Source organism: Acanthamoeba castellanii, assembly GCF_000313135.1.
Source record: "Acanthamoeba castellanii str. Neff unplaced genomic scaffold scf7180000084639, whole genome shotgun sequence".
Taxonomy (NCBI): Eukaryota; Discosea; order Longamoebia; family Acanthamoebidae; genus Acanthamoeba; species Acanthamoeba castellanii.
This window is the reverse complement of record NW_004457431.1, coordinates 202,086-225,699: the sequence shown is the minus strand read 5'-3', so window position 1 is coordinate 225,699 and position 23,614 is coordinate 202,086. Positions and strand designations below refer to the sequence as shown.

Sequence of the window (23,614 nt, the reverse complement as noted above, 5' to 3'; positions counted from 1 at the left end):
TAAACCAAATTTCACTCATCTTTCTCCTCTTGTTGACTATTTTGCGACATGGCTTCCTTGTCAGACAACCTGATGATGCCTGTCAAATAGGTGCACCTTTGTACAAAAAGCTTTGCCGTTGCCGCCGGAGGGTGTGTGCTTGGGGCGGAACTCGCTTGTGCAGCCAACAAACAAGATTTGCACACCTATGGCCGGCAGGAACAAGTTTTACCCCAATTCCCTCCACAGTTGGACGATTGGAAGGCACCAGACCAGAGGCCTTTGGTCTTTGCCTTCTCTTTGCCCTGGGGAGATTGGCTGAGTGTCGACAATGACCACACACAAAAGGCAGCGAGTCTCCCTTTGTTGTTCTCTCTTCCGCTTACACCTAGACAAACATACACACTATGAGTGGACCGCCCAACCCTCCGTCAGGCCGCACCGCTCCCGCCAGACCTCAGTTCAAGGATGCCATTCCCGAACTCGTGTGTAAGAGGATGAAGCCAGACGGCACGCTCTGCGGGGAGCGCTTCTTCACTCGCAAGGGCTACCTATCTCATGGGCGATCGCTCAAGAAGCACTCTGCTCCAGGCGTCGTGCCGCCTCAGCCTCGACCGCAAACGCAGGCGCACACTGCGCCTCAGCAAGACGACCACTCCGGCCTCTACATGGACGGACCGGCTAGCCTCGGCGACCTCGCGCTTCCTCAACTGCTCGACGCTATGCCGTATGTTGAGCTGCTGGACCTCCAAGTACAGGGTGCGCTGATGATCACCTCCCTTACCCCACCTCACACCCACCTCCTTTCCACGTCAGGCCTACATCACTCCGTTTTGTATTGCTCCCATTTTTGCTTGCTTCTCTCTCACCCCGATCGCTCGCCCCCGTTCAGTGGCCGACACTATTAGGCGTCGACACTGGACTACGCTGGGGGCCAGGCCGAGCGGCACACACTCCACGTGTCCACGCCACCTCAACCTACTACGGCCGCTGCGGCGAAGAACGAAGAAGAAGGAGGAGATCTGCTCGCCCTTGCCGGCGACCCCTGCCTCTACCTCGAGCTGTTGAAAAGCGCCGGCTTTTTTCCCCTGTGATGACCGTTCGTAGCGGATTGGTCGATTTTATCAAAATGAGAACTAAATCCCCGCTCCCATTCAACATTTATTGGAAAAATGAATTTTTTGCTGCTTTTTCTACCATAAAGCCAAATATTTGTCTAAATTTTTTAATAATTACACCTGGCCAGGTGGTAGTGCTACATGTCGGTGCCTTTATCGGACAACTCACGTGCTCGCTAGATCGAGAGCTCCGGCACTTCCGTTCCCACCCACATGCGCTGGGACGCACAGGTTTCTAAACCACAACTGTCTGATTCCTCCCAGCACCACGCTCACACCACGCAGTACTGGCGCGTGATCTGGAGGGCGAGGTGAGGCGCGCCAGAGGCCTTGTAGATGAGCGACAGGTTGTAGGCGGCCTCCTTCTTGAGGTCAAAGTGCTCCCGTGCGGCGTAGTCCTTGGGCGCCGGCAGCGTGAGGGCCTTCTCGTAGTAGGGCACCGCCAGGTGCACCAGCCCGAGCTGGTGGAACGCCCTAAGCAACACAAGTAGCGATGAGCACACAGGCGATGATGCGTGTGCGGTGGTACGTGTCCGGTTGTGAGTGTGCGGTGGTTCGTGTGCAGTTGCGCGTGTGCGGTGGTGCGTGTGGCGCCAGTTACCGTCCGACATTATAGGCGGCCTCCTGCGGGTTGTCGTCCTCGCGCAGGAAGTGGTACTGGTAGAGGAAGGTGAACGCCTGCAGCACCATGTAGTGCCGTTCGGGCCTTCTCCTGTTCATCACCTGTTGTATTGATGTGGAGATGATGTTCACGAATGAGTTCATAACCGCGGCCATCAACGACGACACGGGCGAGAACGGTGAGAACGATGATGTTACCTGCGCCAGGTAGGTGAGCCCGATGCACAGGGAGATCATGGGGTGCTTGGGCGACAGGTGGTAGGCCCGGAAGAATTCGCCCAACGCAAACTTGTGCGTGCCTGGTGTCACACCAACCACCCCACACGCCACATTCATACCATCAGCCTTGGTGCATTAAACGTGCGCGATGTGTGATGTGCGATGTGTGATGCGGGGGATGATGACATGCCTGAGATGTTGCAGTCGTGGCCGGCGAGGATCATCAGCGGAACCGAGTTGGGGCTTCGCAGCAGTTGCCGGACGATGAACTTGTGGTGGGACCGCGAGTTGTAGCGACCCATCCTGAAGTGCCATACGACGTATTATTAATTTGGATCGCAATGCGATTGACTGCGCCGAAGCTCCAAGCTGGCGCGCGGTACCTGATGGTCGCGGTGTTGAGCAAATTCCAGGCCCGGGTGGACTGCGGGTTGCGCAGACAGATGAGTCGAATGCCCTCGTACGCCGCCTCGAAATCGCCGTGGTCGAACGCCACACCGACGTAGAGGAAGTGGAGCTGATCCCGCTGGTCCTTCTCCATGTACCTGCACGTGAGCAGGTCCTTGACGATTGCCGCCGCGTCCGTGTGCTGCTCCAGCGCCACCAACGATTTGCAGACCTGTCGAGCGGGAATGCGGGCATTGCGCACCAGTGAGCACCACCGAGTGAGCAGCGCCGCCGTCGGTGTTGTACGACGTACCTTGAGGACGAGCTCGAAGTAGGCCTCGAGCGTGATGGCGTTGACGATGGCCTCGAATACCGAGGTGTCTCGTTGCGGCTCCAGCGGGGCGTCGTCCGAGTCGTGGGTCGTAGCCCGCTCGCCCGCGTCGTCGCTCTCGGCAAGCGCGTTACCCTTCTCCTCCTCCTCCTCCTCTTCATCATCGTCATCTTCGTCTTCCTCCACCTCGTAGTCCTCGTCATCCTCGTCTTCGTCCACAACCTTCTCCTTTTGCTTCTGCTGCTGCTTCTTCTTCGGCTTCGGCTTCTGCTTTTCGTTTCCCTCCTCTTCGTTCTCTTCCACCGTTTCCATGTGAGCGGTGTCCGCCTCTGCGTCGCCGACCTTTTCCTTGCCCTTGTCCAGTTTGGCCGGCTCGGTGGCCTTGTCGGCCGCCTCACCACCGGCGGCAGCGGCCGCGCGGGGCTCCTCCACGATCGGCACCAGCGTAGCTCTGCTGTCGCTCTCCTCGCTGGTGGTCGTCACCGGCGCTGCGGCTTCGGTCGTCGCAATTGCAGCGTCCGCACCGGTTGCCTCCGACGTCGCCGTGGTGGCTGAGGCCGAGGCGTCGGCGGCTGCGGCGGCGGCGGATGAAGCTTGACCCCTGGCGCTCTTGCGCCGGCTGCCCAGGTTGAACTGGAGGAGGTTGTCGCTCTGATCGGCCTCGTCCGGCGGCGGTTGCACTGACTTCCGCGTCCTTTGTCGCTTGCCTCGCTTTCCGTCCTTCCTTCTCCTCCTCCTGCGCGTCCTCGTGAACGCCTGCCAGTCCGATTGCAATTGTTCGCAATTGCAACGTTGTCATTAAGTGCGTGTGTGCGGTGTGTGCGGTGTGTGCGGTGTGTGCGGTGCCGTACCTTGGTTGTGTTGCGGCCGCTCCGACACGAAGCAAGGACAAGCGGCAGAACTGTGCGGACAAGTACGAATAAGATGTCTCCGGCTATGAGGTTGTTCATTTAGGGAACGGGGGCAGCGTACCGGTATCGAGGAACTCCTTGTGCTGCTCGAGGTGGAAGTGAAGGAGCCCCTTTTGCACCGCCATCCGGACCTGCTCTCCGTCGAGCCACACGCGGTCCTGCTCGGACAGCTCCCCGTCGAGCGATGCGAGAGTCTCTCCGCCCGTACCTTCCACCTCCATGCTCGAGTCATCTTGATACTGCTGGCGATGGGCTGTAATACCGTAATTATCGCATTGGAGAATTGTGAGAAGTCATAAGGGGCTCGTGTGGCACAGCTTGAGCGTACCGAGAGGGACTGAAGTGTGAGAAACGATGGCGATGGCTGCATCGTAGTTGCCGGTCTCCTTGTACAGCTCCGAGAGTGCCAGACGAGCGTTGACGTTGCTCGGCTCCTCACGCACGACTGTTCCAACCAACATAACATATATGTGGCATAGTGTTGAGCACTACAGTGGGCACCATGAATATACTAAGTATGTATAAAGAGTACCTTGAAGGAATGTATTGATCGCACTGGTCGAGTTCCCCGAATTCCTGTAGCTTTCGGCTTGCATCTGCCAAATGCTAGGAATGTTGTAGGCCGAATTCTTGACCAGCTTCTCAAACACCTGGACGATAGGGATAGAGAGGCGCAGGTGAGCGCCAACGCAAAAGTGTGTCGTGGTGGGTAGGGGAGGTTGATGATGCTACTTACCAGAGCAGCCTTGGCTGGCTCGCCCACCTTGATAAAGGTCTCGGCCACGTCGAAGAACAAATCGCCGTACGTGTTGACGTTCTTTTCCATCAGTTTCTCGAATTGTCGCTGCAGTGTGTGTGTGTGTGTGTGTCATAGGTGTGGTGAGATCAGAGACAGTCACGCGAGAGACGACAAGCCACAGACAGACAGACAAGTCGGCCTACCTCGGCGATGACGATGTTCTGAAGGTGGGCCTGACAGATGCCAAAGTTGATCGTCAAGTCCAGAGGCAGCGCCTGGTTGGTCAACCGCTTGTTGGTGTCGTCGATGAGGGCGCTCGCCTGTTGATAGTTGTCCATGCTCATGTACAACTCTGCTAACATGTTCACCTGCGCAGCACCAACAACGACGATTGGCGGTAAGTGGCCACGTCACCTCGCCTCAGCTAGCACAGTGTGAATTGTTCGTACCATGTCGAGATCCAGCTCGGTCTGTCTCTCTCCTGTGTTCTGCTTCCATTTGTCGAGCGAGGCCGACAGCACCGATATGGCCTTGTCTGTCTGGCCTGTTTGGTGGTAGAGCTGTGGTGTGTTGTGTGTTGTGTGTTGTGTGTTGTGTGTTGTGTGTTGTTGTGTGTGTCACACCCAAAAGAAGACAGTCAGAGCGTGTGATTGGACAGTCGAGGGCTAAGAAATCTACCCTGGCCAGCTCTTTGGAAACGTCGGTGTCTCCCTTGGTCAACTCGTGCAGGGCAACAAAACCGCGAATGGCTATGAGACGCACACGCAGGGAGTAAAGAGAACGTGAGCAGAAAGCACGAAAGTTGGAAAGAGACACGTCGTTGCAGCACGACAGAACCTTTGTCATGTTTGCCCTGCTCGGCGTAGATGACCGAACGATCCCAGATGGCATCGCAATCATTGGGGTCGAGACGAATGGCTTTGGAGTAGCAATAGATCGCCTGCTCCGTATTACCTTGCGAGTGTCGTGTATGTGAGTAATGAAGTCTCCAACGCGCTGGTGCTCGAGTGGGAGGGTTACCAACTTCGCGGGACATGAGGCCGAGCCGCCGCCACAGCGGAGCGTCCTTGGGTGAGATGTGGGCGGCGATCATGAAGAACTCGAGGGCCTTCTTCTTGTCGTTCATGGTCTCGTAGATGAGGCCCAGCGTGTGATAGGGGTCGGACACGTTGGGAGCCTGCCTAATGATGTCCAGCAGCATCCCCACCGCTACACGTACACACACTGTTAGTCAGCTACTGACCAAAAGGCACACGCACACGCACCATCGCACACGCACACGACACCGCACAAGCACTACCGCACACGCACTACCGCACGATGAACGGGTCGTACCTTTGGAGTACTCGCCTAACGTGTAGGCCATGTTGGCTTCGCCCATGAGACGCGAGAGCTGAGGCGTGAGCTTGCTCTTCTTTTTCTTGGACTGCACGTGGGCGTAGAAGAAGCGTAAGCACGCGGCCCTGGGCGCTACGCGTTACGATGATAATGATGGTGACGAGCATACCTTCTTGGCGAGGTTTTGCAGCTGCTCTTCGAAATCCTCTTCTCCGAGGTCATCTTCTGCTCCCGTCCTGCATCAACACACACCACACGCACATCAATCAATTGAAGGAGGGTTGTGTGATCTATCATCTTCTGCTGGGTTGTACGCTAAATCGGCGGCACTGAGGAAATCGCCTGTCATTTCGAGTAGAGACGAGGTGGCAGATGAGGAGGCACCTGCCGCAGCAGCTGCGGTAGGTGGGAACGTGGAGGCGAAGCCGGCCAGCAGCGATTGCGCTCGCGCAGCGTGATTCATGCTGCTCTCCCCAAATTCGTCCTCATCTTCCTCTTCGTCATCTCTGTAGTCCGAGTCCGATTCTGACTCCAGCTCGGTTGCAGCGTTCGCCACTAAATCATCCTCGTGGAGGTCAGGGTCCTCCATTTGCCGTTCTGTTTTTTTAATTTCTCTTTGTTTTTATTTTGTTTTTTGTTTTTTGTTTTCTTGCCTATTTAGCTATTACATAGGTCGACACCCTCGTGAGCGAAGAAAGCGACAGGGGCACACGGCAACGGGTTCCTGCGGCCCCGGTTCGCTTTATCTGGACTACGGGAGAGGGTGTGCAAGCTCCCACTGGCCCCAGCAGCAAGCACATACGCGACAAACCGCCCAGGATGGAGGACACCATGCGAAGTATATTGGAAGACCCCATCACTCTCGAGTTGATGGTACGGCGTCGCGGCCCCGTCTGCTCGTCCCTTTTTTCCCAACAGAAAAAAAAGTGGCCGCTTTCTTCGTTCTTTTTCCATCTTTTTATTAGTTGCTGATTTCATTTATTTAGTTCGATCTTTTACCTGCAATCATTATACTTATGTTTACACTTATCTCCATTCCCCCCCCCCACAACCGCCTCTTTCGTCTCAATCGTATTAGCTACGGCGTGCAAGAATCTCTGCTTACGCGGAACGAAATGACCACGTGGTGCCTTGCGCGCGCATTTTTTGCCGTGCGCCCTCGTATGGCCACGCCATGAACGTTACAGGACGACGCGGTCATCGGCCACTGCGGCCATTCGTTCTCGCAGGCGTCCATCGAGCGATGGCTCCAGGAAGGCTCCAAACGTTCGTGCCCACTGTGCAAGCACCCACTGGCCATCGACCAGCTCCGACCAAACTACTCCCTGCGCGACGCCGTCTCCAAGTACGCCGAGTGCACAAGTGTGACACTTGCGTGTTTTGTGCGAATCTTGCGGTGTTTAGCGTGCCAGCATGTAGGACTGACTGGCCTTTGTGTGATCAGGTTCAAAGCGGACAACGGCGAGCGACCACCGACGGAGAGGCGAGGCCTCGAGTTTAGTGCGTGCACACATTCTGTAGTCGTAGTTTTAGTAGTCATTTTTTAATTCTGTTTTGTATTTTTTTTCCACGATTATCGCTCTAATGTGACTGGCGGGCGTCATCACACAGAAACGCCGATCGAGGATTGGTCGGTGGCCGACACCAAGAAGTGGATCGAGAATTTTGACGATTGGGTGGAGGACAGCGTGATGGTCGAGGAACACAACATCAACGGCAAAATACTGGTTCGCTCCCTTCTTCATGCCCTCCTCGCTTTCGTATTCGCTTTCGCTTTCTTGTTTACAAAAAAACAAAACAAAACAAAACAAAACAAAACAGTCGGGCATGCAAGAGGCGGAACTCCAGGAGAAGCTGCGCGTCGCGCCCGAGCACTCGAAGCTCCTCCAGATCCAGATCGCCAAGGCGACCACCATCTCCAAGTGCCTGGTCGACTATGCCGCGTTCCGTAAGCTCCGGTCTTGTTTTTCACCTTTGTGTTTGCCGAGATCGCAGACCCTAAACTGTTCAGTGCAGCGAGCCTCAATGCGATGATTGACGGCACGAGCAGCGTCGAGGTCACGAGCTCGCCACCGCCTTCGTCGTCGATGAGCACCAGCGTGGACGGTACGTCGGTCGTCCACCTACCCACCACCGGCCGGTGGGCTTAAAGAATGACTGACGCAGGACCCTGCTTGCAGTGGAAACGGGCGAGTCGGAGATCCGGCGCGAAAGAGCGCTCGAGGAGGACGGGCCGGGTTGCCTGCGCCGGTGGACGAACGAGGCCAAGGAAAGCGATACGGGCTGCTGCGTCTTCGAGTGCGCGGACTGCTTCCTGTGCGAGTGCTCGGAAGGTACTGCTTACTACTTCCCCACCACAACAGCATGGCCAGCCGATATCTATCGCCAACGCTCCCACGCTTGTGTGTGTCGCGTCCACACCGTAGGGTTCTACGATTGCTGTCATCTCGGCTGCTACCGAGCACTCGCGGCTCTCTTCTGCGAGCACTGCGGAGGCAAGAGCGCCTCGTACGCACCTCCTCTTGCCATGTCCTGTGTCGTGTTCTTTCGTGTTTTTTGTTATGTCATGCATGCGTGTGCGTGTGCGGTAGTGCGTGTGCATATGTCGTTGGCTGACCCATGTAATCGCTGCAGGTACGGGCTGCGGACATTTTGGGGTATTTGCTTCATCCCCTTCGCGATGATCTTTCTCCTGGCGCTCTTTGTGGAGGCCGCCTTCTGGATGCTCGTCATGGTCCTCGCCATTGCGTGCTTCATCTGCGTGGTGGCCGTCCTGGCCGCTGGAAGCGGCCGGCGGCGCTGATGGCCACGCAACCACTATCTCTTCTTTCACTATATTTTTGCCTCCAACAATGCTGTTCTTCGTTTCTGGTTTGTTAGTTCTGTAGCGCCAGACCCTCTCTCCCTGTAAGCCTTGCTCCCCCACAACTTTATTGAATGTCAACACAAAGAATGTGCCTTTTGGGGTGCTATTCCTAGGTATCTACGAGTTGGCGCCGATGGCGACGGCACACACGCAGAGGAGGACGAATATGGAGAGCGCAGCCACCATGAACCAGAAGGCGGCCTCGAGGAAGAGCAAGAAGAGGATGATCATCACGAAGGGAATGAAGCAGATGCCCCAGAACGTTCGCCGAGCATATCTGCACAGCCCCACCGCCACCACGTCACACCACACACGAGCGGCGACAATCAGGGTGGGACCAGGGAGGGAGAAAGGCCTAAACCACGAGGCGTACGTCGCGCTCTTGCCACCGCAGTGCTCGCAGAAGATCGCCGCTGGTGGTCTGTACGGCTTGAAGTGGCAGCCCTTGTACCACCCTGCAACCGATTCAACCACCAAGAACAGAAAAAGAAAGAGATAGATTAGCACAGCTCTCCCAGAGGCGAGGGTGTGTGTCACGTACCGTGTGCGCACTCGCAGAGGAAGGATCGCTCGCACTCGAACAGACAGCAGCCAGTCTCGCTCTCCTTCGCCAGATCCACCCGACGCCCAAACCAGCCGCGAGAATTGTTGTCCCCCGCTCCCGCACCGCCACCGCCGGCTTCAACTGTGTTCCACGTCACACATCACAAACGACGCGTGAGATCAGGCGAGGGGACATGATTGTCGAGACAAGCGAGTACGTACTATCGCCGACACCGCTGGAACCTGATGTTGATGCGGCAGGCTTCTTGTCCATGACGACGGTCTCGACTCGATCGGCTGCGAAGAGTTCGCAGAGTTGACAGAAGATGTGAGGCACCTATGTGGGTGAGTACGATAGTGGCGGGGGGGGGGCAATGCACCATTGGTCAAATGGTTGGAAATGTTCTTGATCTTGGCGATCTTGTCCATGAGCGGACCCACGTTGTCGTCAGTGACGTTGAGCTTGTCCTTCAACTCCTCTTCGGTCATTCTCGCCTAATTGGTCGCCAGCGGACATCAGAATGACCACGCACACGCACACGCACCACCGCACACCGCACGCACACGCACACGCACCACCGCACACGCACACGCACACGCACACGCACACGCACACGCACGAACCAGTGTCTGGCCATCGATCTTGTGTTCGGTGATGAGAACGCTGTCCTCCACCCAGTCCTCAAAGTTCGAAATCCACTCCTGTGTCTCGGCCACCGACCACTGAGCAATGGGCCTTGCTGCAGCGCGCCACACGCCAACCAACAACAAGAACAACAACCAGAACCCCCGAGTGTGAGTCGACTTTGGCGCGCGCGTGATGTTGGGACTGGCACGGGCGGCATAGGGTACGTACTGATGTTGAGTCCGCGGCGATCAGTGGCGGGCTCGCCATTGGCCACCTTATACCTGCCCACGCCGCCGTTCGCCGTTGTTGTCAATAAGCTTCACCACCTGCTAATAATAAAAAAGAATAATATAAATGAAGAAGCAACCAAGGGACGCACTTTTCGACGGCGTCGCGCAGGGAGAAGTTGGGGCGGAGCTGGTCCAGGGTGAGGGCCTGCCGGCACAGAGGGCAGAAGTGCTTGGCATCGTCACGCACCCACCTCTCGATCGACTCGCGCGAGAAGGAGTGGCCACACGGGGCAACCATCGCCTCTTCCTGTCGGGGCAGCCCACCAACACATTAACTTGGTTCGATAAAAAAACTAAATAAAAAAATAAAATAATTCAATAACGTGATAATAAAGGGGCAGGGATTTGAACCATGAGGTCGAGGGTAATGGGGTCTTCCAAAATACTGCGCATTGCATCCGCCATTTTGTGGATCACTCTTCAATCGATCGATTTGAAACAAAGCCCTCTCCGACCGCGGTATTACCGCAGTCCGTCGTATGGCGTTACGCGAACCTCAAGCAAACCTCAAGAGCGTGGTAGGTGCAACATTCCTTGAATTCCACCGAAATAATAATAAATATAAACAGAGACGCGCACCAAGAGCAAAAAGAAAGATCGATGGCAGACAGTGTGGAGTGGACGACGGTGGCCCTACGCGAGGTGCGGATTCGGGGCAAGAGCTTCCCGGCCAAGGGCGAAGAGGCCCTGCGTCCGGTCCTGCGTTTTGCGCCTGACGGCCGTGTAGACGTGGCGCTCGACGCCGACTTCACCTCCGCCCCACACCTCCTCTCCTTCAACGTACAACCCCCCTCCATTTTTTTGATTCTTTTATTTATTTTTAATTGTACATCTTTTATTTATCAAATGATAGTTTGAAATAATACAAGAATAATAATAATGCACGTGATAAATAGTGGCGCGATGTGACGGCGTTGGGGCTGAGCTACGCCGCGCCGCCCAAGAGCGAGTTCACGCTCACGCTCGAGCCGCGCAACCCGCTGCCCCACCCCACCCTCCGGCGTGTCCACATCCTCACCCTCATCGTGCCCTCGCTGCACATGTACGCCGCCACCACCGCTGTGTAATGTACCCGTAATTACCGGGCGCGTGCGCTCACGCGATGGTGGCCGTGGCCGTCGCGCCTGGCAGGCCGCTGCTGGAGGAACAGATCCAGAACTACAAACTCACGCAACGCCTGCAAGCCGGCATCCCTAGGTCTCGCTCCGCTCCGCCTGTGGCACAGTTGTGCTCTATGAGCCTGAACTGAGCTTTGGTGGTGTTTTGTGGGTTTGAACATGTGTAGCTGGATGGTGCAGATGCCCTACGAGAAGTACTATACGAGGCAACTGCGAAACGGCTTCCTGGTGGTCTCCAACATCATCCAGATCATCCTGGCTGCCACCTTCTCCTACCAACTGTACCTGAGGTGAGTGCGCACACGACACACACACCACCACACACGCATGACACACGCACGAACACTCGCGTGTGCGACACTCGTTCTCATCTTCTCATCGCCGCTCGGTCGGTCATCAGCTTGCCCGGCTGGGTCGCGGAGCTGCAGGACTCACTGGTCGAGACGGTCTATGACGGCATCGTCGTCCCGGCGTGGGACTGGGGCTATGAGGTGCGTCCTCTGACCGAGTCCGTTAATCACCCCTCCCCCTGTTGTTTACGCCGCCGTGTGTCGTGTGCTTGTCGTGTCGTACGACAGCATCCCTACATGGGCGGAGCGCTGGCCCTGGGCTTCGTGGTGGCCTTCTGGCCGCTGTTGCTGATCTGGTGGGTCTTCCTGCTGGGCGGGGCGCTGCTCTTCCGCTTCTCGTTCCTGCTCTACCTGGCCATCACCTTCATCGCCTACGTGCCCGCCGTCACCGGCAATATCAAGAGCATGGCCAGGTCCATCCCGCAGATCTACTCGGCGTGGGCCTTCGTCAAGGGCCTCCTCTTCCGGTCCCAACAGAACAAGAAGACCCAGTGAATCCACCTTGAACTTGAATGCCTTAAATATTTCAAATTTCCCTACCCTGAAATGTGGCCAAGCATAGGATTTCCAACTATTTGCTTATTTTTGTAACTTCACTGCTTGAATTTCCAGGCGGAGGGGTGCAGTCGCTCGAGTGGGACGAGGCGCCGTTGGAGGAGCACGACGAGGCCGAGGCCGATCACGAAGCAGCCGGCGACGACCGGGTAGTAGCCGTCGACCTCCATCTCGCACGTCCCGCCCAGCGCCGCGCACTCGTCGCCCTTGTCCTTGGCCACACAGCTGCCCACCTGGGCCAACTCCTCGCCTGCGGTTTGCACCCCATCGTGAGTGAGCGCACACGCACACGCACGACCGCACACGCACACGGAGTATGCATACCATCGCCGACGCACTGCTTGACGGTGAGGAGATCGACGAAGTAGAGAACGAAGAACTTAGGCCACGTCCCACCCAGGTTGGCGAAGGTGTTGAGGAGCGTGAGGTAGGTCCCGCCGATCGACAGGTCGCTGATACGCGTAAAGAATGCTCCCTGTGTTGCATTGGGTGGCGTTTGATGAGACACGTGCGTGTGTGCGGTGCGTGCATGCGCGTGTGCGTGTGCGTACCTGAGAGACAAATTGGATGGTGCCGGAGAATGAGGTGGCGAGGGTGAGCGCGAGGACGACGAGATAGTAGGGCGTCGAGATGCCCCCGCTCGGGAAGAAGTAGATCACCAGGCCGCCGAGCGCCGAGATGACCAGCCTGAGCTTGAAGCCAATCATAAACTGCAAAAGAGATTCTTTTCAGTTTTTCCAGATTATTTAGAATAAGGATTATATAATTCAATAAAAAAGGAACATAAAAATATCAGTCGGTGGGAGTACCGAAGTGAGGGGAGCTCGGCCGCTGGCCCACTTGCCGGCGAGAACGGCGAAGAAGATCTGGAAGGGGAACTCGATGAGCACGAATAGGGCGAGGTCCTCCCTCTTGAAGCCCTTTTCAATGAGCTTGAGCGCCGACACGGTGTCGGCGGCCATGAACCCGAGCTTGTAGACCAGCATCAGGAGCAGGAGCGTGCGCATGTTGGGCAGGTTGACCAGCTTCCAGATCTTCCAGAAGACCGCCTTGACCGTGACCTCCTCTTCATCGTCATCATCGTCGTCATTGTCGAACTCATCGTAGTCCGTCTCCGAGACATGGTTGCTGCTATTGTTGTTGTTGTTGTTGTGACGCTGGAATGAGCGGTCTTCGGAATCGCTGTCATCGCCTTCGTTGACCACGATGGTCGCACCCATCGTGCGCGACTCCTTTTGCACCTGCCGCACGCGCTCGCGTTCGCGCGTTTGCTTGTCCTTTTCGCCGTGGTCGATCATGAGCTCACTCGACTTGCCACGGCCGCCGGCCGAGAAGAAGTCGTCAGTCGATGCGGCAGCGCCGGCGGTCGATGATGACGATGATGACGATGACGACGACGATGACGACGACAATGATGGTGACGTCATCGCGCCGTGGGTGCGGAAGTCTGGCTTCTCGTCCTTGGCGAAGGCCAGGTAGAAGGTGACGACGAGGAAGAGGAAGGCCCACACCTGGATATAGGTGGACAGCGGCAGCAGGCCTTCGGGCAACGGCTCGGCGCGAAGGTATTTGTTGCAGAACTCGGCCGAGTTGAGCGCGAGGAAGATGGTAAACGACATGAAGAACCCGCTGTTCAAGCCGATCGTCTTGAAGATGATGATGATGATGATAAAGAAGAATAAAGAGTCAGATGATACAAACGGACGCGTAGATGATGTGATTACTGAGTATAAAGTGGTACCTGACATGTGGAAGCCCAGCCTCGCATCGGCTTCGACAGCAGCGTCAGTGCCCAGCCTGGCCAGTCGTGATGGTGAGTTTTAATATATATATATAAAAAAAGAAAGAAACAGGATCTGGCGGTGGTGGAGTGAGAAAGAGGTGGGAGGGTACCATCAACGGCGATGTCCTGGGTGGCGACCAAGATGGTGAGGCACAGGAAACAGAAGGTGACAAAATAGACTGGAATCTCGGGCCGCGCGAAGACCTCTTCCACGTGAAGCCCGATTATGTACATCATGAGGCCGGCCACCAGCTGTATGGGGATGATCCAGCTTTTTCGCTTGCCTAACCGTACTTTAGAATTAAGGGTAACACACACGCACACGCACCACGCATAGCACGCGACACAACACACAACACACGACACACGACACACACACACATACACACACATCGCACACACGCATGACACGCAGCAGAAAAGGAAGAAAGGATATGTTTTGAGTAGCAGGCATCGACAACGGGAGACCAGAAGAGCTTGAGGGCGTAGGGATAGCCGGCGATGGAGAAAATGCCCAGCTCGGTGTAGGTCAGCTTGCTCTGCAGCAGGAACGGGATGGAACCCATCACCAGGCCCATGGGCACGCCCTGCAACATGTCTGCGCGCATGCCACGTAGCATAGAGTAAAAAACATAATAATAAATCATTGTTGATCCTAAAGTGAGAAAAAGGACCGAATATAAGGAATTGATAAATAATAATAAAGGTTAAAAAGAACAAAGAGTGGGGGCGTACAGAGTACAACAAGAAGGACCATGTTGGCGTGATCGCTTCGGCGGATGGCCTCGGCATCTAACTTGACCATGGTTCTCTTTTGGCTTTCCATGGAAGTGACCCTTCCTCTTCGTGATCGCCACGAGAGCTTGTGATGTGAAGGAGACGATGTGTTCTGCAATGTCGCAGAAGTGGATGGAGTGGAGGTTGAAGACGATGAGATGAGATTATTTTCGACGGCAAACACAGTGCGCGAAGGACCACGAGATCGCACGGGCGACGCCGCGCCTTCACCCCCAGACTGCAGTGTCCCCACTTGTCCTCCTCCGTGCATGGTGTGGGCGGCAGTGTTGACAACAAGCAACTCGAGGTCTCTCCGGGCTGGTGCCACCTCAGCGCCATTTCTTGCATTCCACAAAATATTGTCCTTCCGGAGATATTTCCTTTAAAATCATTAATTGTTTGATTTTTTTCAAACTCATTTTGTAATTATTTGGTCTTTTCGTAGGCGGAGAGGAAGAAGGACGAGGAGGGCAGGGACGCAGAAGGAGACGGGGGAGGGGCAGGGCGGAAGGTGACGGTGCGCAGGATGTACTCGAAGGCCTCGTCGCTCTCCTCCTGGTGACGTGCGAAGCACTGCGGCAGCGGCGCCTCACCGTCGTGGATGGTGTTGAACACCAACACGTAGCCCGTCTTGTTGTACGCCGTGACCACGTACGTCGACACCTGTGACACCGTGTGCGCACACAACACGACACACAGCATGACACAAAATATGAGCGAATGAGTGTTGCTTGCGAGAGAGCGTGTATCATCGTCACCATGATGTACGTACCAGGGTCTTGCCCCAGCCGGTGAAGGCGGTGACGAAGCCCAGAGCGGGTCGGCCCGCCACCAGCCAACGCATGCGGGGCTTGACGATGCGCGCCTGCTTCCCGATCTCGTCTCGTATGCCCCGGTGGAACTCATACAGATCACGCATGCCTGCCCGCCCAGTGCCGTCAGCACTCAGTCTTGGCCGGTCGGTCGTGACGACCGGATTGGAAGGGGGCGTGCGTACGGTGGACGGGAGGGGTGGTGGTCAGCATGGTGAGCATGTCCACGACGCCGTCCTTCTGGCCGTGGGGCGATGCGCCGAGGATGGTGAACTGGGCCACCTCGTTGGACTCGCCCGGCTGCATCCACGGCGGGTACCTGAGCACCACCTGTGCAACCCGATGTGTCACAACACAGGCTCTCTCTTTCTTACGTCGCAAGTGGCGAATACCTTTGCTCCAGCGTGTGGCTTGTCTTGTTCTTCTCCTTCTTCACCATCATCGCCGCCACCTTGCGAGCACACCTTCTCGAACTTGGCCCTGAGGAGATCACCCAAAAACGAAGTCAGCCATCGTGTTGATAGCCACAGAAGGGGCGAATGACATGCCAGGAGCGTATGTGTTCGTGAAGGTGGGCCTCCAGCTGCTGCCGACGAGCTTCGGCCTCTTCGTTGGCAATCTTGGCTCGCCCGGCGCCGAGCACGCGAGATGCCGGCAGCAGCTCTTCCTCGTCTTTCTCCTTTTCCTCCTCCTTTACCTCTTCCTACATTGGCACATGACCCTATCAGTGCCACGCTTCAATCGAGTAGAGAGGGAGAGGACCACCCACCTCAGGCTCAAACACAATGGCGTCGGCCAGGTCGCCCTCGCCATCTTCACCATCGTCCCTGGCAGAGTCCATCAGGCCCATGAGTAAGCGCTGATAGCCCTCGTCCTCATACTCCTCAGCTTCTGTGCCAGGCTGAGGCTCTGCAGTGGTGCACGTCAGCACTGTACAGTGTTTGAAGGGGGGGGGATGGATTCGAGGAAGGGTACGCAGAGCGAAAGCTGAGCGATGACGATGCAATCCAAAGGCGGCACCGGCACTCATCGCGGTGACGGCAGCCAGCAGCAGGGGGCTTCTCCAGCGAGATGAGGAGAAGGCGGTGCTGCGGTTGGTGGAAAAGGCTTGCCCATGGCGAACCAGCGCCCTCGCGCCAGCTGCAGATGGCCGCCCCAACAGCGACGCTAGTGCAACTGGCCGAGAGGTAATCAGCGTCCTCCGCTGACGCAGCATGATGCGAGTATAGTTTCGAGCGATTTGAAAGGAAAAGATTTTCCCTCCTCGATTGGCGCGAAAAGCAAAGCCACAAACGCCAGCTAAGATGGAAGCAGGCGCAGCCGAAACCTACCCGGACTCGGTCATCGATCCCAGGTGCCTTGCCCTGTTGTTCTCCTTTCATCTTTATTGATTTTCACCATATGATTTTGTTTGTGGTGCAAAATCAGCTACGTGTTGCGCTGTTTGATCACGCTCGTGGAGAAGGAGGACAAGCTTCGGCTGGTGCGCGAAGGTGAAGTCGTGCAGGAGGAAGATGAAACGGAGGAGATCGAGTTAGGGTGCGCCACCATCACCGCCCATCCGCACACCAACTGCTTACGTACGCCTTGCTTGGCCTGCAGGTGCTTCCTTTGGGACATTGCCACGAGTGCAGAGGTGCGAGCATTCGTTAGTGCTTGGCCAACAAAGAAAGACGTTACTCACACTCGGCTTGCCTCTGCGACAGTTCGTAGACTTCATGCTGAAGCACGAGCTGCTCTCCATCCTCCTGCGCATTCTCGCCAACCCCACTCACTCCCATCGGTTCAGAGTGCGCCTTCCTCACCCCCATCACTGTAGGACACCACTTACTACAACAATCGCGATCGCTGCAGGAAGTCATCGTAGGCGTGCTTGGGAATGTTGGCTCTGTGCGAAGTAGGTTCGTTCCACATCACCGCGCACGAACCATGATGTAGCACATCTGCTGACGCTATCGGCCACGCTTCAGTGCACTGAACCGACAAGACCTGCAGGCGATGCTGGTGGGCATGTGGGTGACCAACGACGACCCACCAACCCTTGCCGAACTGGCGAGGTACATACGCAAGCCCAAGTCACGCGTGACCACACACACGACAGCCTGACCCTTTAGTGATGTGGCGGGTGACCAGGTGCTTCACTGCGTGCGTTTGCACGGCGGAGGGACAGCAGTCGTGGGCGCCCTCGCTCCTGGATGACGACTTCATCGCGAAGCTGGCCTGGATTCTGCGCTCCTCCATGAGCGAGCTTCTGCTCCAGAGGTGCGCAGAGCTGCTCTATGCGCTGGCCTACATGGGCGGTCAGCTCGCCACCAAGCTCGTGTGGGACCACGACATGCTGGGCGTACTGGGCGCTCAGCTCGGCCAACCAGAAGTACGCACTTGCGTTTCTAGTTCTAGTAGTGACCTGACTCACGTTGGCTCACCGCACTCTTTTGTGTGTGTGTGTGTGTGTGTGTGTGTGTGTGGTGCAGGACAGAATAACGGAAAAGATCGCACACCTCATGTGGGAAGTGGTGGAGTTGCTGCTGTCGCGACCGGGACTTGCCGTCCACCCCGAGAACCAACCGGGCCAGACCAGCGGCGTCGCCGAAGAGCGGGTGATGCGCAAGATGGCCGGTTCGACCAACCAGCATTTCTTGTTGATTCGCATGCGACTCTGTGCATTGCTTACCTCACGTGTGGCACCATTACTATCGGCGGCGCGCAGACGCATTCGTGCCAGTGGCTGTGCAGTGGCTTCGCACTGAGGTCGATGAGGACGACGTGCACAAGATATGCACGCTGCTGCTTGCCAACACACTCGCCTACTTGAACGAGGAGCAGATGGCCGCTCTGATCGGTACGACCGTGCATACGACACAACACACACTCACTCGCACACTGCTGGACAGATGCTCGCTTGGTGGTGTCTCTCGTGCGCCTCCTGTCCCAGTCGCAGGACTCAGGCGACGAGCCGATCCATCTGGCCGTGTGGGTTGTGCTTGCTGCCATTGTTTCCCATGGCGGTACGTCCCCCCCCCGATTGATCTGTGTGCGCACGTGCGTGCTGTCGTGTGTGCACTGACTCAGTGGGCGCAGCAACAGCTGAGCCTGTCGGGCAAGCGACTGAGGCCGTGATCAGCGCACTCGCGGAACGAGTCGATTCTCTGCTACCGCAGGTCGTGCGGTTCGCCCCACTGCCGGCCTACCAGCCCGCCCTCGCCGATGTCCGCCGCACAGTAAGCCACCCTGCCGCTGCGATGCGGCTTGTTACATTCCACCAACTTACCGTTCATCACCCCACGCCACACACACACACACACACACAGTTGGAAGTCGTAGCGAGCCATGTGGAGGGGAGGGCATCGCCACTTCGCGAGGAGGATCTCCGAGTAATCAACCTCATACGTGGCTTCCTTTCCTCCTCTTCCTCCTCTGCACCTTCATCTTGATTGCCATATCTCTCTGAAAGTGCAAATAAGGATAAATTTTGTATTTGGTACTCGCCAACAATGTCGCTCTGTAAACAAACAATTTGTTTATTGTAATTGTTGTGGTGGCCACCATCTAACTCGATCTCGTGGGAGTATCGAAATGGAGGGCCTACGGAGGCTGGCGAGCGATCTCGGCCGGCACGACGACCCCAAACACGAGGTCTACCTTAGAATCTTCATCAATACCGCAGCTGATGGTTTGCCCCCCCCCCGAACCTTCCACCCACAACAGATCTGACGATGCGTTTTGTGCCGTGTTGCGTTCCGTGGCGTTGCGTTGGGTCGTGTCGCTGTGTTGATCGATGGATGCGTGATCGTGTTCGTGCAGGAACGGCTGCGTGGAAGGAGAAGGCGCTGGCGCTGGGCGTGGTGCCAGAGCTGCTCAAGCTGCTCCACCCGAGTTTCCCGGACGTCAAGCGCATGCTTGCAGTGTGGGCTCTCTCCAACCTCGCCAGCGAGCACTGTACGCCCCCCCCTGCGCATGCACGACACGACACGCACAACGCATGCCACACGACATTAAACTAGTAATGTCGCGTTCGCAGCGATAGCGCAGGAGGAGGTATGCCAGACCCCAGGCATGATCGCGGCGCTGGTCGAGCTCCTCCAGGACGCCCAGAACGACGACGTGGTGGAGAAGGTGCTCTGGCTTGTCCTCAACCTCGCCCGACACCCCAGGAACAGGTACGCCCGGCTGCCGACCGAGCGGCGCGGTGGTGTGATGGTCTCTGTAGACAAGTTTGATGACGCGGTGCCCGACAGATCGCTGCTGGGCCGCACGCAGGAGCTGGTGACCCGGCTGGCGGGCCTGCTAGACTATGAGTCGTCGGCGAGCCTAGCCGTGGGCGAGATCCCGGCCGATGCGCTCAGGTGGAGTCAGCGCGTCGTCGTACAGGCCACCCGCGCGCTCACCAACCTCTTCTACGAGGGTACCCACCGAAGCCCACCACACTCCTTCTCGATGCAACAGCTCACGACTGTGTGTGCGTCGTGTGCGTGTGTCTTGTCGTGCGTGTCGTGTCTGAACGAACAGAGAATGCGCAGAAGCTGTTCTGCGAGGTCCAGCAGGGCGGAGCGCTCCAGAACGTGATCGCGCTGCTTTCCTGCGCGAGCGCCGAGATTCAGTTGCGCATGGTCAACGTGCTCCTCATGCTCAGCGCCATGTCTGGTACTCCTGCTCCTCCCCCACGCGCACGCGCTACACGACACGGTTGGTAGCTTACTTGCCATTGCCATCGCAGAGGAGGTGCGGCGCAAGCTGGTGGCGAGGCACGCCATCAACCGGTTGATGCGGCTGCTGCGCGCCACAAGCAACCCGCAGATGCAACTGGCCATCGCCCAAGTCCTGTGCAACTTGGCCGTCGACCGTTCGTCGCTCCACGCCCCAGCCCCTGTGTGCGCGTTGATGTTGACCTTCCTTTCCACACACACACATGTTCGCACAGAGACGGCGCAGGAAGTGATTGTGAGCCAGCGCGCGATCATCAACATCATCGATCTCCTGGTGGAGAGCAAGAACCGCGAGCTCCACACCGAAGTGGTGTCCACCCTCCTGAACGCCTCCAAGAATGGTGCTGCACCCACACACAACACACAACACACACTCACACACACAACACAGTTGCTGACATGACACGCGCGCATGGTTCCAGTCGAGGTGCGGGATGAGATCTGTCGTGCGGGCGGCATTCCCATCCTGCTGGGCCTGATGGAGTCCATCTCGCCCGCCACCGTCGACAAGAAGGAGGTCAACTTCCTCTCCGAGCTGCTCGCCATCTGCGTCAAGCTCACCCTGCTCGGTTCGGACCTTCTCCCCCGCTCCCCGCCTATCTTTTTTTAACGTTTGTGTCGTGTCGCGTGTGTGTCGTGTTGTGTGCGCTGGGCCTGCTTCGCGCGTACAGACAAGCACAGGCGCAACTTGAAGTCGGAGCGAAGCGCGGCGCTGTTCGCCCGCTTGAGCAAGGCCAATTCGAGCGAGGTCCGTGAGTTCGCCGACGATGCCATCAACAACCTCGGCGTCCCCGGTACGCACCCTTCGTCTCCCCACATGTGTGTGTTGTTGTTGCCAATTCGCTGTTGTTGCGGGTTCAGTGGAGGGTGAGGAGGAAGAGGAAGAGGAAGAGGTGGTGATGGCGATCGATACGCGCGACGAGAACGAGCAGGGCAACCGGCGGTCGGTCATGCCGACGCTGCGCCGACGCACCGGGGCGGCCACCGTCCGCGAGACCGAAGCCGAGAAGGCCGAGCGGGAGAGGCTGCAGCGTACCTACATCAAGCGGCGGCAGATCATCAACGAGATCCTCCAGACCGAGAAGGTCTACGTCAAGAACATCGGACTCACCGTCACGGTACTGCGCAGCTGTTGGTCGTCGCGCGTCGTTGCGCGTCGTTGGGAGCTCAATACGATGTGAACTGGCGTGAGAGTGTGTAAACAGTTCTTTTTGGAGCCGCTGGAGAAGCAACAGGTCAAATCGGTGAACCTGTCCGCAGACGACCTCAAAGGGTCCGTTGAGTTAACACGACGCACACACACGACGAGACACAGCACAAAACGACACGACACGACACCACACGACACGACACCACACAACACTACACTCGAGACTCAACCTCGCTGTATGTGTCACCGCATATTGCAGGCTGTTCTCGTCGATCAAGACCATTTGCGCACTGCACACGACGTTCCTGCGCGACCTGGAAATTGAGCTCCAGTCACCCAATCACGTCAAGCTCGGCAAGATGTTCATCGAGCTGGTACCGAATGACACATATCATTTTTATACATATGCATTTATCTCTCGAGAAATATCTATATATTGCATATGTGTGCGGCGTTGCAGGCGAATTGGTTGAAGATGTACAGTGGGTACATCAACAACTACGACAATGCGATGCGGATCCTGAGGCGGCTCAAGGACAAGTCGCCGTGGATTACCTTCGAGAACGCTACGCGCCTGCATCCCGACTGCAAGATGCTCCGCCTCGAAGACTTCCTCATCCAGGCACACTTCCCCCCCCCCATCGCACACGACACACGACACGACTCGGAGCCAAACTCACCAATTTGTCAACAGCCGATCCAGCGCGTGCCGCGCTACGAGCTTCTGCTGCGCGACGTCATCCAGTCAACACCGCAGGTGCGTGCACGGCCGCGTCGCTCGCCTGTATGCACGGCTGGCTGATGTCGTGCTGTGCCGTGCGGTGGTGTCGTGCAGTCGAGCCCGGATCTCGGCGACCTCGTGCAGGCCAAGGACAGCATCGAGCAGGCTGCCAAGTACCTCAACGAGGCCAAGCGCAAGGCCGAGGCGCAGCGTCAGCTGGTCAACATGGTCCCGCTCATCCTCAAGTACCCCGATGCCAAGGCACCCGCTCCCCCACCTTCTTCCTAGGCTGACGTCACTCTGACGTCATGCGCGTGCGATGGTGTGTGCGTGCGTGTGCGGTGTCGTACCTTTACTACTCGGTGGTGTAGAGCTTGATTCAGCCCGACCGGGAGCTGAAGAAGCAGGGCGTGATCCTGGCGGCCACGAGCAGGAAGCAGTCGGCCTATCGGTACCTCTTCCTCTTCAACGACGTCCTGCTCGCCACCAAGCCCAAGCGTATGGGCAAGCTCTACCACTTCAAGCGCTTCTTCAACCTCGCCGTCACCCGCTTCGACGACGTCGCCGATTCTCTCGGTACAACTCTCTTCAACATGTCGTTCTGCAAACACGTGTGCGTGCGGTGGTGCGTGTGCGTGTGCGGCTACTGACGGAGCTGAGTGGCGGCGCACGTATGCAGATCTGAAGAACGCGTTCAAGCTGACCTCGCCGGGAGAGCCGGGGCAGGAGGGCTCGCTGGTGTTCTACACGTCACTTCCCGAGGAGAAGCAGGCCTGGGCCACCCTCCTGCGCGAGTGCATCGCCTCGTCGCTCGCCCGCTTCAGTGGACCCTCGCAGCAGCAGCAGCAACAACAACAACAACAACAGCTCGGTACTCCTGTGGGTGAGCGTCGCGTGGGCTCGATGGTGGACATGCCCTTGTCCTCGATGGCCGGCTCGACGGCGCTCTTGAGTTTGACCTCCCCTGACCCCGGGTCGTCGTCTTTGAGAGCGCGGTCGCGATCGAGGGAGAGTACCAGCAACAGCAGCAGCAGCAGCCGAGGCACCCACCGCGAGCGATCTCACGACAAGGAGCGTGATTCCAAGGTGCTAAGACCACGCCTCATGGCTACACGACACGACACGCAACGCACTAAACGTCACACCACAGGATGAGCGCGACAGGGACAGAGACCGACGACCGCGACCGCGACCGTGGCCAAACGAAGTCGCAGGAGCGAGAGCGCGACCGGGAGCGAGACCGGGATTGCAAGAAGTCACCGGAGCGAGACCGCGACCGAGACCGAAGGAAATCGCAAGACCGAGACCGAGACAGGGAGCGAGACCGGAGGAGGTCCCCGGATCGTGACCACGACAGAGCCCGGGGCGATTCGGATGCCTCCGCTTCGAGCAAGTCGAACAGCCTCAGGCCTCAGTCCTCGTCTTCGTCATCGTCGTCTCGTTCGCACGCATCGAGTGGTAGAACGGTGCCCCAGGTCGTGTTGAGCGACGACAGCGAAGGAGGCGGCGCCTCTTCCACGTCTTCGGCCTCATCGATGTCCGACAAATCGCCCCGAAAGGGCTCGACGTCGTCGCTGAGAAGTGCGAGCAGCAGCAAGGAGAAGAGCAGAAACCCGAAGAACATGACGTCGTGAAAGGGGGCAAAGAAACTATGTGGCATTGTCGTGATGTT

General features: G+C 57.3%; 8 protein-coding genes and 1 pseudogene across 8 annotated transcripts; 5 read left to right on the top strand and 4 right to left on the bottom strand.

The window, feature by feature from the left end:
- Positions 1-386: 386 nt before the first annotated feature.
- ACA1_088770 (uncharacterized protein) lies at positions 387-1,073 on the top strand (the record flags this gene model as incomplete). The annotated part of the gene is made up of 2 exons (XM_004338596.1): positions 387-731; positions 888-1,073. The coding sequence occupies 2 exons, from the start codon at positions 387-389 to the stop codon at positions 1,071-1,073; spliced, it is 531 nt and encodes a 176-aa protein (XP_004338644.1).
- Positions 1,074-1,369: 296 nt separating this feature from the next.
- On the bottom strand, positions 1,370-6,500 carry ACA1_088760 (annotated as a pseudogene).
- ACA1_088750 (U-box domain containing protein) lies at positions 6,463-8,446 on the top strand (the record flags this gene model as incomplete). The annotated part of the gene is made up of 9 exons (XM_004338595.1): positions 6,463-6,516; positions 6,831-6,988; positions 7,088-7,143; positions 7,255-7,370; positions 7,465-7,591; positions 7,639-7,749; positions 7,824-7,976; positions 8,070-8,151; positions 8,278-8,446. 9 exons carry the CDS (start codon positions 6,463-6,465, stop codon positions 8,444-8,446), a joined length of 1,026 nt encoding a protein of 341 aa, XP_004338643.1.
- Positions 8,447-8,626: 180 nt separating this feature from the next.
- ACA1_088740 (Ubox domain containing protein) lies at positions 8,627-10,375 on the bottom strand (the record flags this gene model as incomplete). The annotated part of the gene is made up of 9 exons (XM_004338594.1): positions 8,627-8,786; positions 8,883-8,964; positions 9,051-9,194; positions 9,275-9,349; positions 9,433-9,547; positions 9,677-9,792; positions 9,909-9,961; positions 10,060-10,217; positions 10,322-10,375. The coding sequence occupies 9 exons, from the start codon at positions 10,373-10,375 to the stop codon at positions 8,627-8,629; spliced, it is 957 nt and encodes a 318-aa protein (XP_004338642.1).
- A 195-nt stretch (positions 10,376-10,570) lies between these two features.
- Positions 10,571-11,933, top strand: ACA1_088730 (uncharacterized protein; the record flags this gene model as incomplete). The annotated part of the gene is made up of 6 exons (XM_004338593.1): positions 10,571-10,750; positions 10,867-11,012; positions 11,102-11,167; positions 11,256-11,378; positions 11,489-11,579; positions 11,667-11,933. The coding sequence occupies 6 exons, from the start codon at positions 10,571-10,573 to the stop codon at positions 11,931-11,933; spliced, it is 873 nt and encodes a 290-aa protein (XP_004338641.1).
- Positions 11,934-12,031: 98 nt separating this feature from the next.
- ACA1_088720 (AmpGrelated permease) lies at positions 12,032-14,581 on the bottom strand (the record flags this gene model as incomplete). Its single annotated transcript, XM_004338592.1, has 8 exons — positions 12,032-12,243; positions 12,318-12,468; positions 12,545-12,703; positions 12,803-13,639; positions 13,735-13,790; positions 13,887-14,028; positions 14,238-14,374; positions 14,512-14,581. The coding sequence occupies 8 exons, from the start codon at positions 14,579-14,581 to the stop codon at positions 12,032-12,034; spliced, it is 1,764 nt and encodes a 587-aa protein (XP_004338640.1).
- Positions 14,582-14,979: 398 nt separating this feature from the next.
- On the bottom strand, positions 14,980-16,581 carry ACA1_088710 (uncharacterized protein; the record flags this gene model as incomplete). The annotated part of the gene is made up of 7 exons (XM_004338591.1): positions 14,980-15,216; positions 15,326-15,474; positions 15,551-15,695; positions 15,758-15,816; positions 15,960-16,068; positions 16,135-16,274; positions 16,341-16,581. The coding sequence occupies 7 exons, from the start codon at positions 16,579-16,581 to the stop codon at positions 14,980-14,982; spliced, it is 1,080 nt and encodes a 359-aa protein (XP_004338639.1).
- An 88-nt stretch (positions 16,582-16,669) lies between these two features.
- ACA1_088700 (uncharacterized protein) lies at positions 16,670-18,485 on the top strand (the record flags this gene model as incomplete). The annotated part of the gene is made up of 11 exons (XM_004338590.1): positions 16,670-16,719; positions 16,794-16,904; positions 16,968-17,001; positions 17,072-17,155; positions 17,220-17,266; positions 17,336-17,422; positions 17,499-17,739; positions 17,840-17,984; positions 18,076-18,207; positions 18,260-18,345; positions 18,438-18,485. 11 exons carry the CDS (start codon positions 16,670-16,672, stop codon positions 18,483-18,485), a joined length of 1,065 nt encoding a protein of 354 aa, XP_004338638.1.
- Positions 18,486-18,941: 456 nt separating this feature from the next.
- On the top strand, positions 18,942-23,576 carry ACA1_088690 (RhoGEF domain containing protein; the record flags this gene model as incomplete). The annotated part of the gene is made up of 16 exons (XM_004338589.1): positions 18,942-19,038; positions 19,170-19,272; positions 19,526-19,770; positions 19,875-20,009; positions 20,083-20,208; positions 20,287-20,412; positions 20,494-20,640; positions 20,743-20,865; positions 20,933-21,189; positions 21,307-21,344; positions 21,481-21,595; positions 21,682-21,978; positions 22,057-22,187; positions 22,316-22,518; positions 22,622-22,894; positions 23,107-23,576. The coding sequence occupies 16 exons, from the start codon at positions 18,942-18,944 to the stop codon at positions 23,574-23,576; spliced, it is 2,886 nt and encodes a 961-aa protein (XP_004338637.1).
- Between the last annotated feature and the right edge of the window lie 38 nt (positions 23,577-23,614).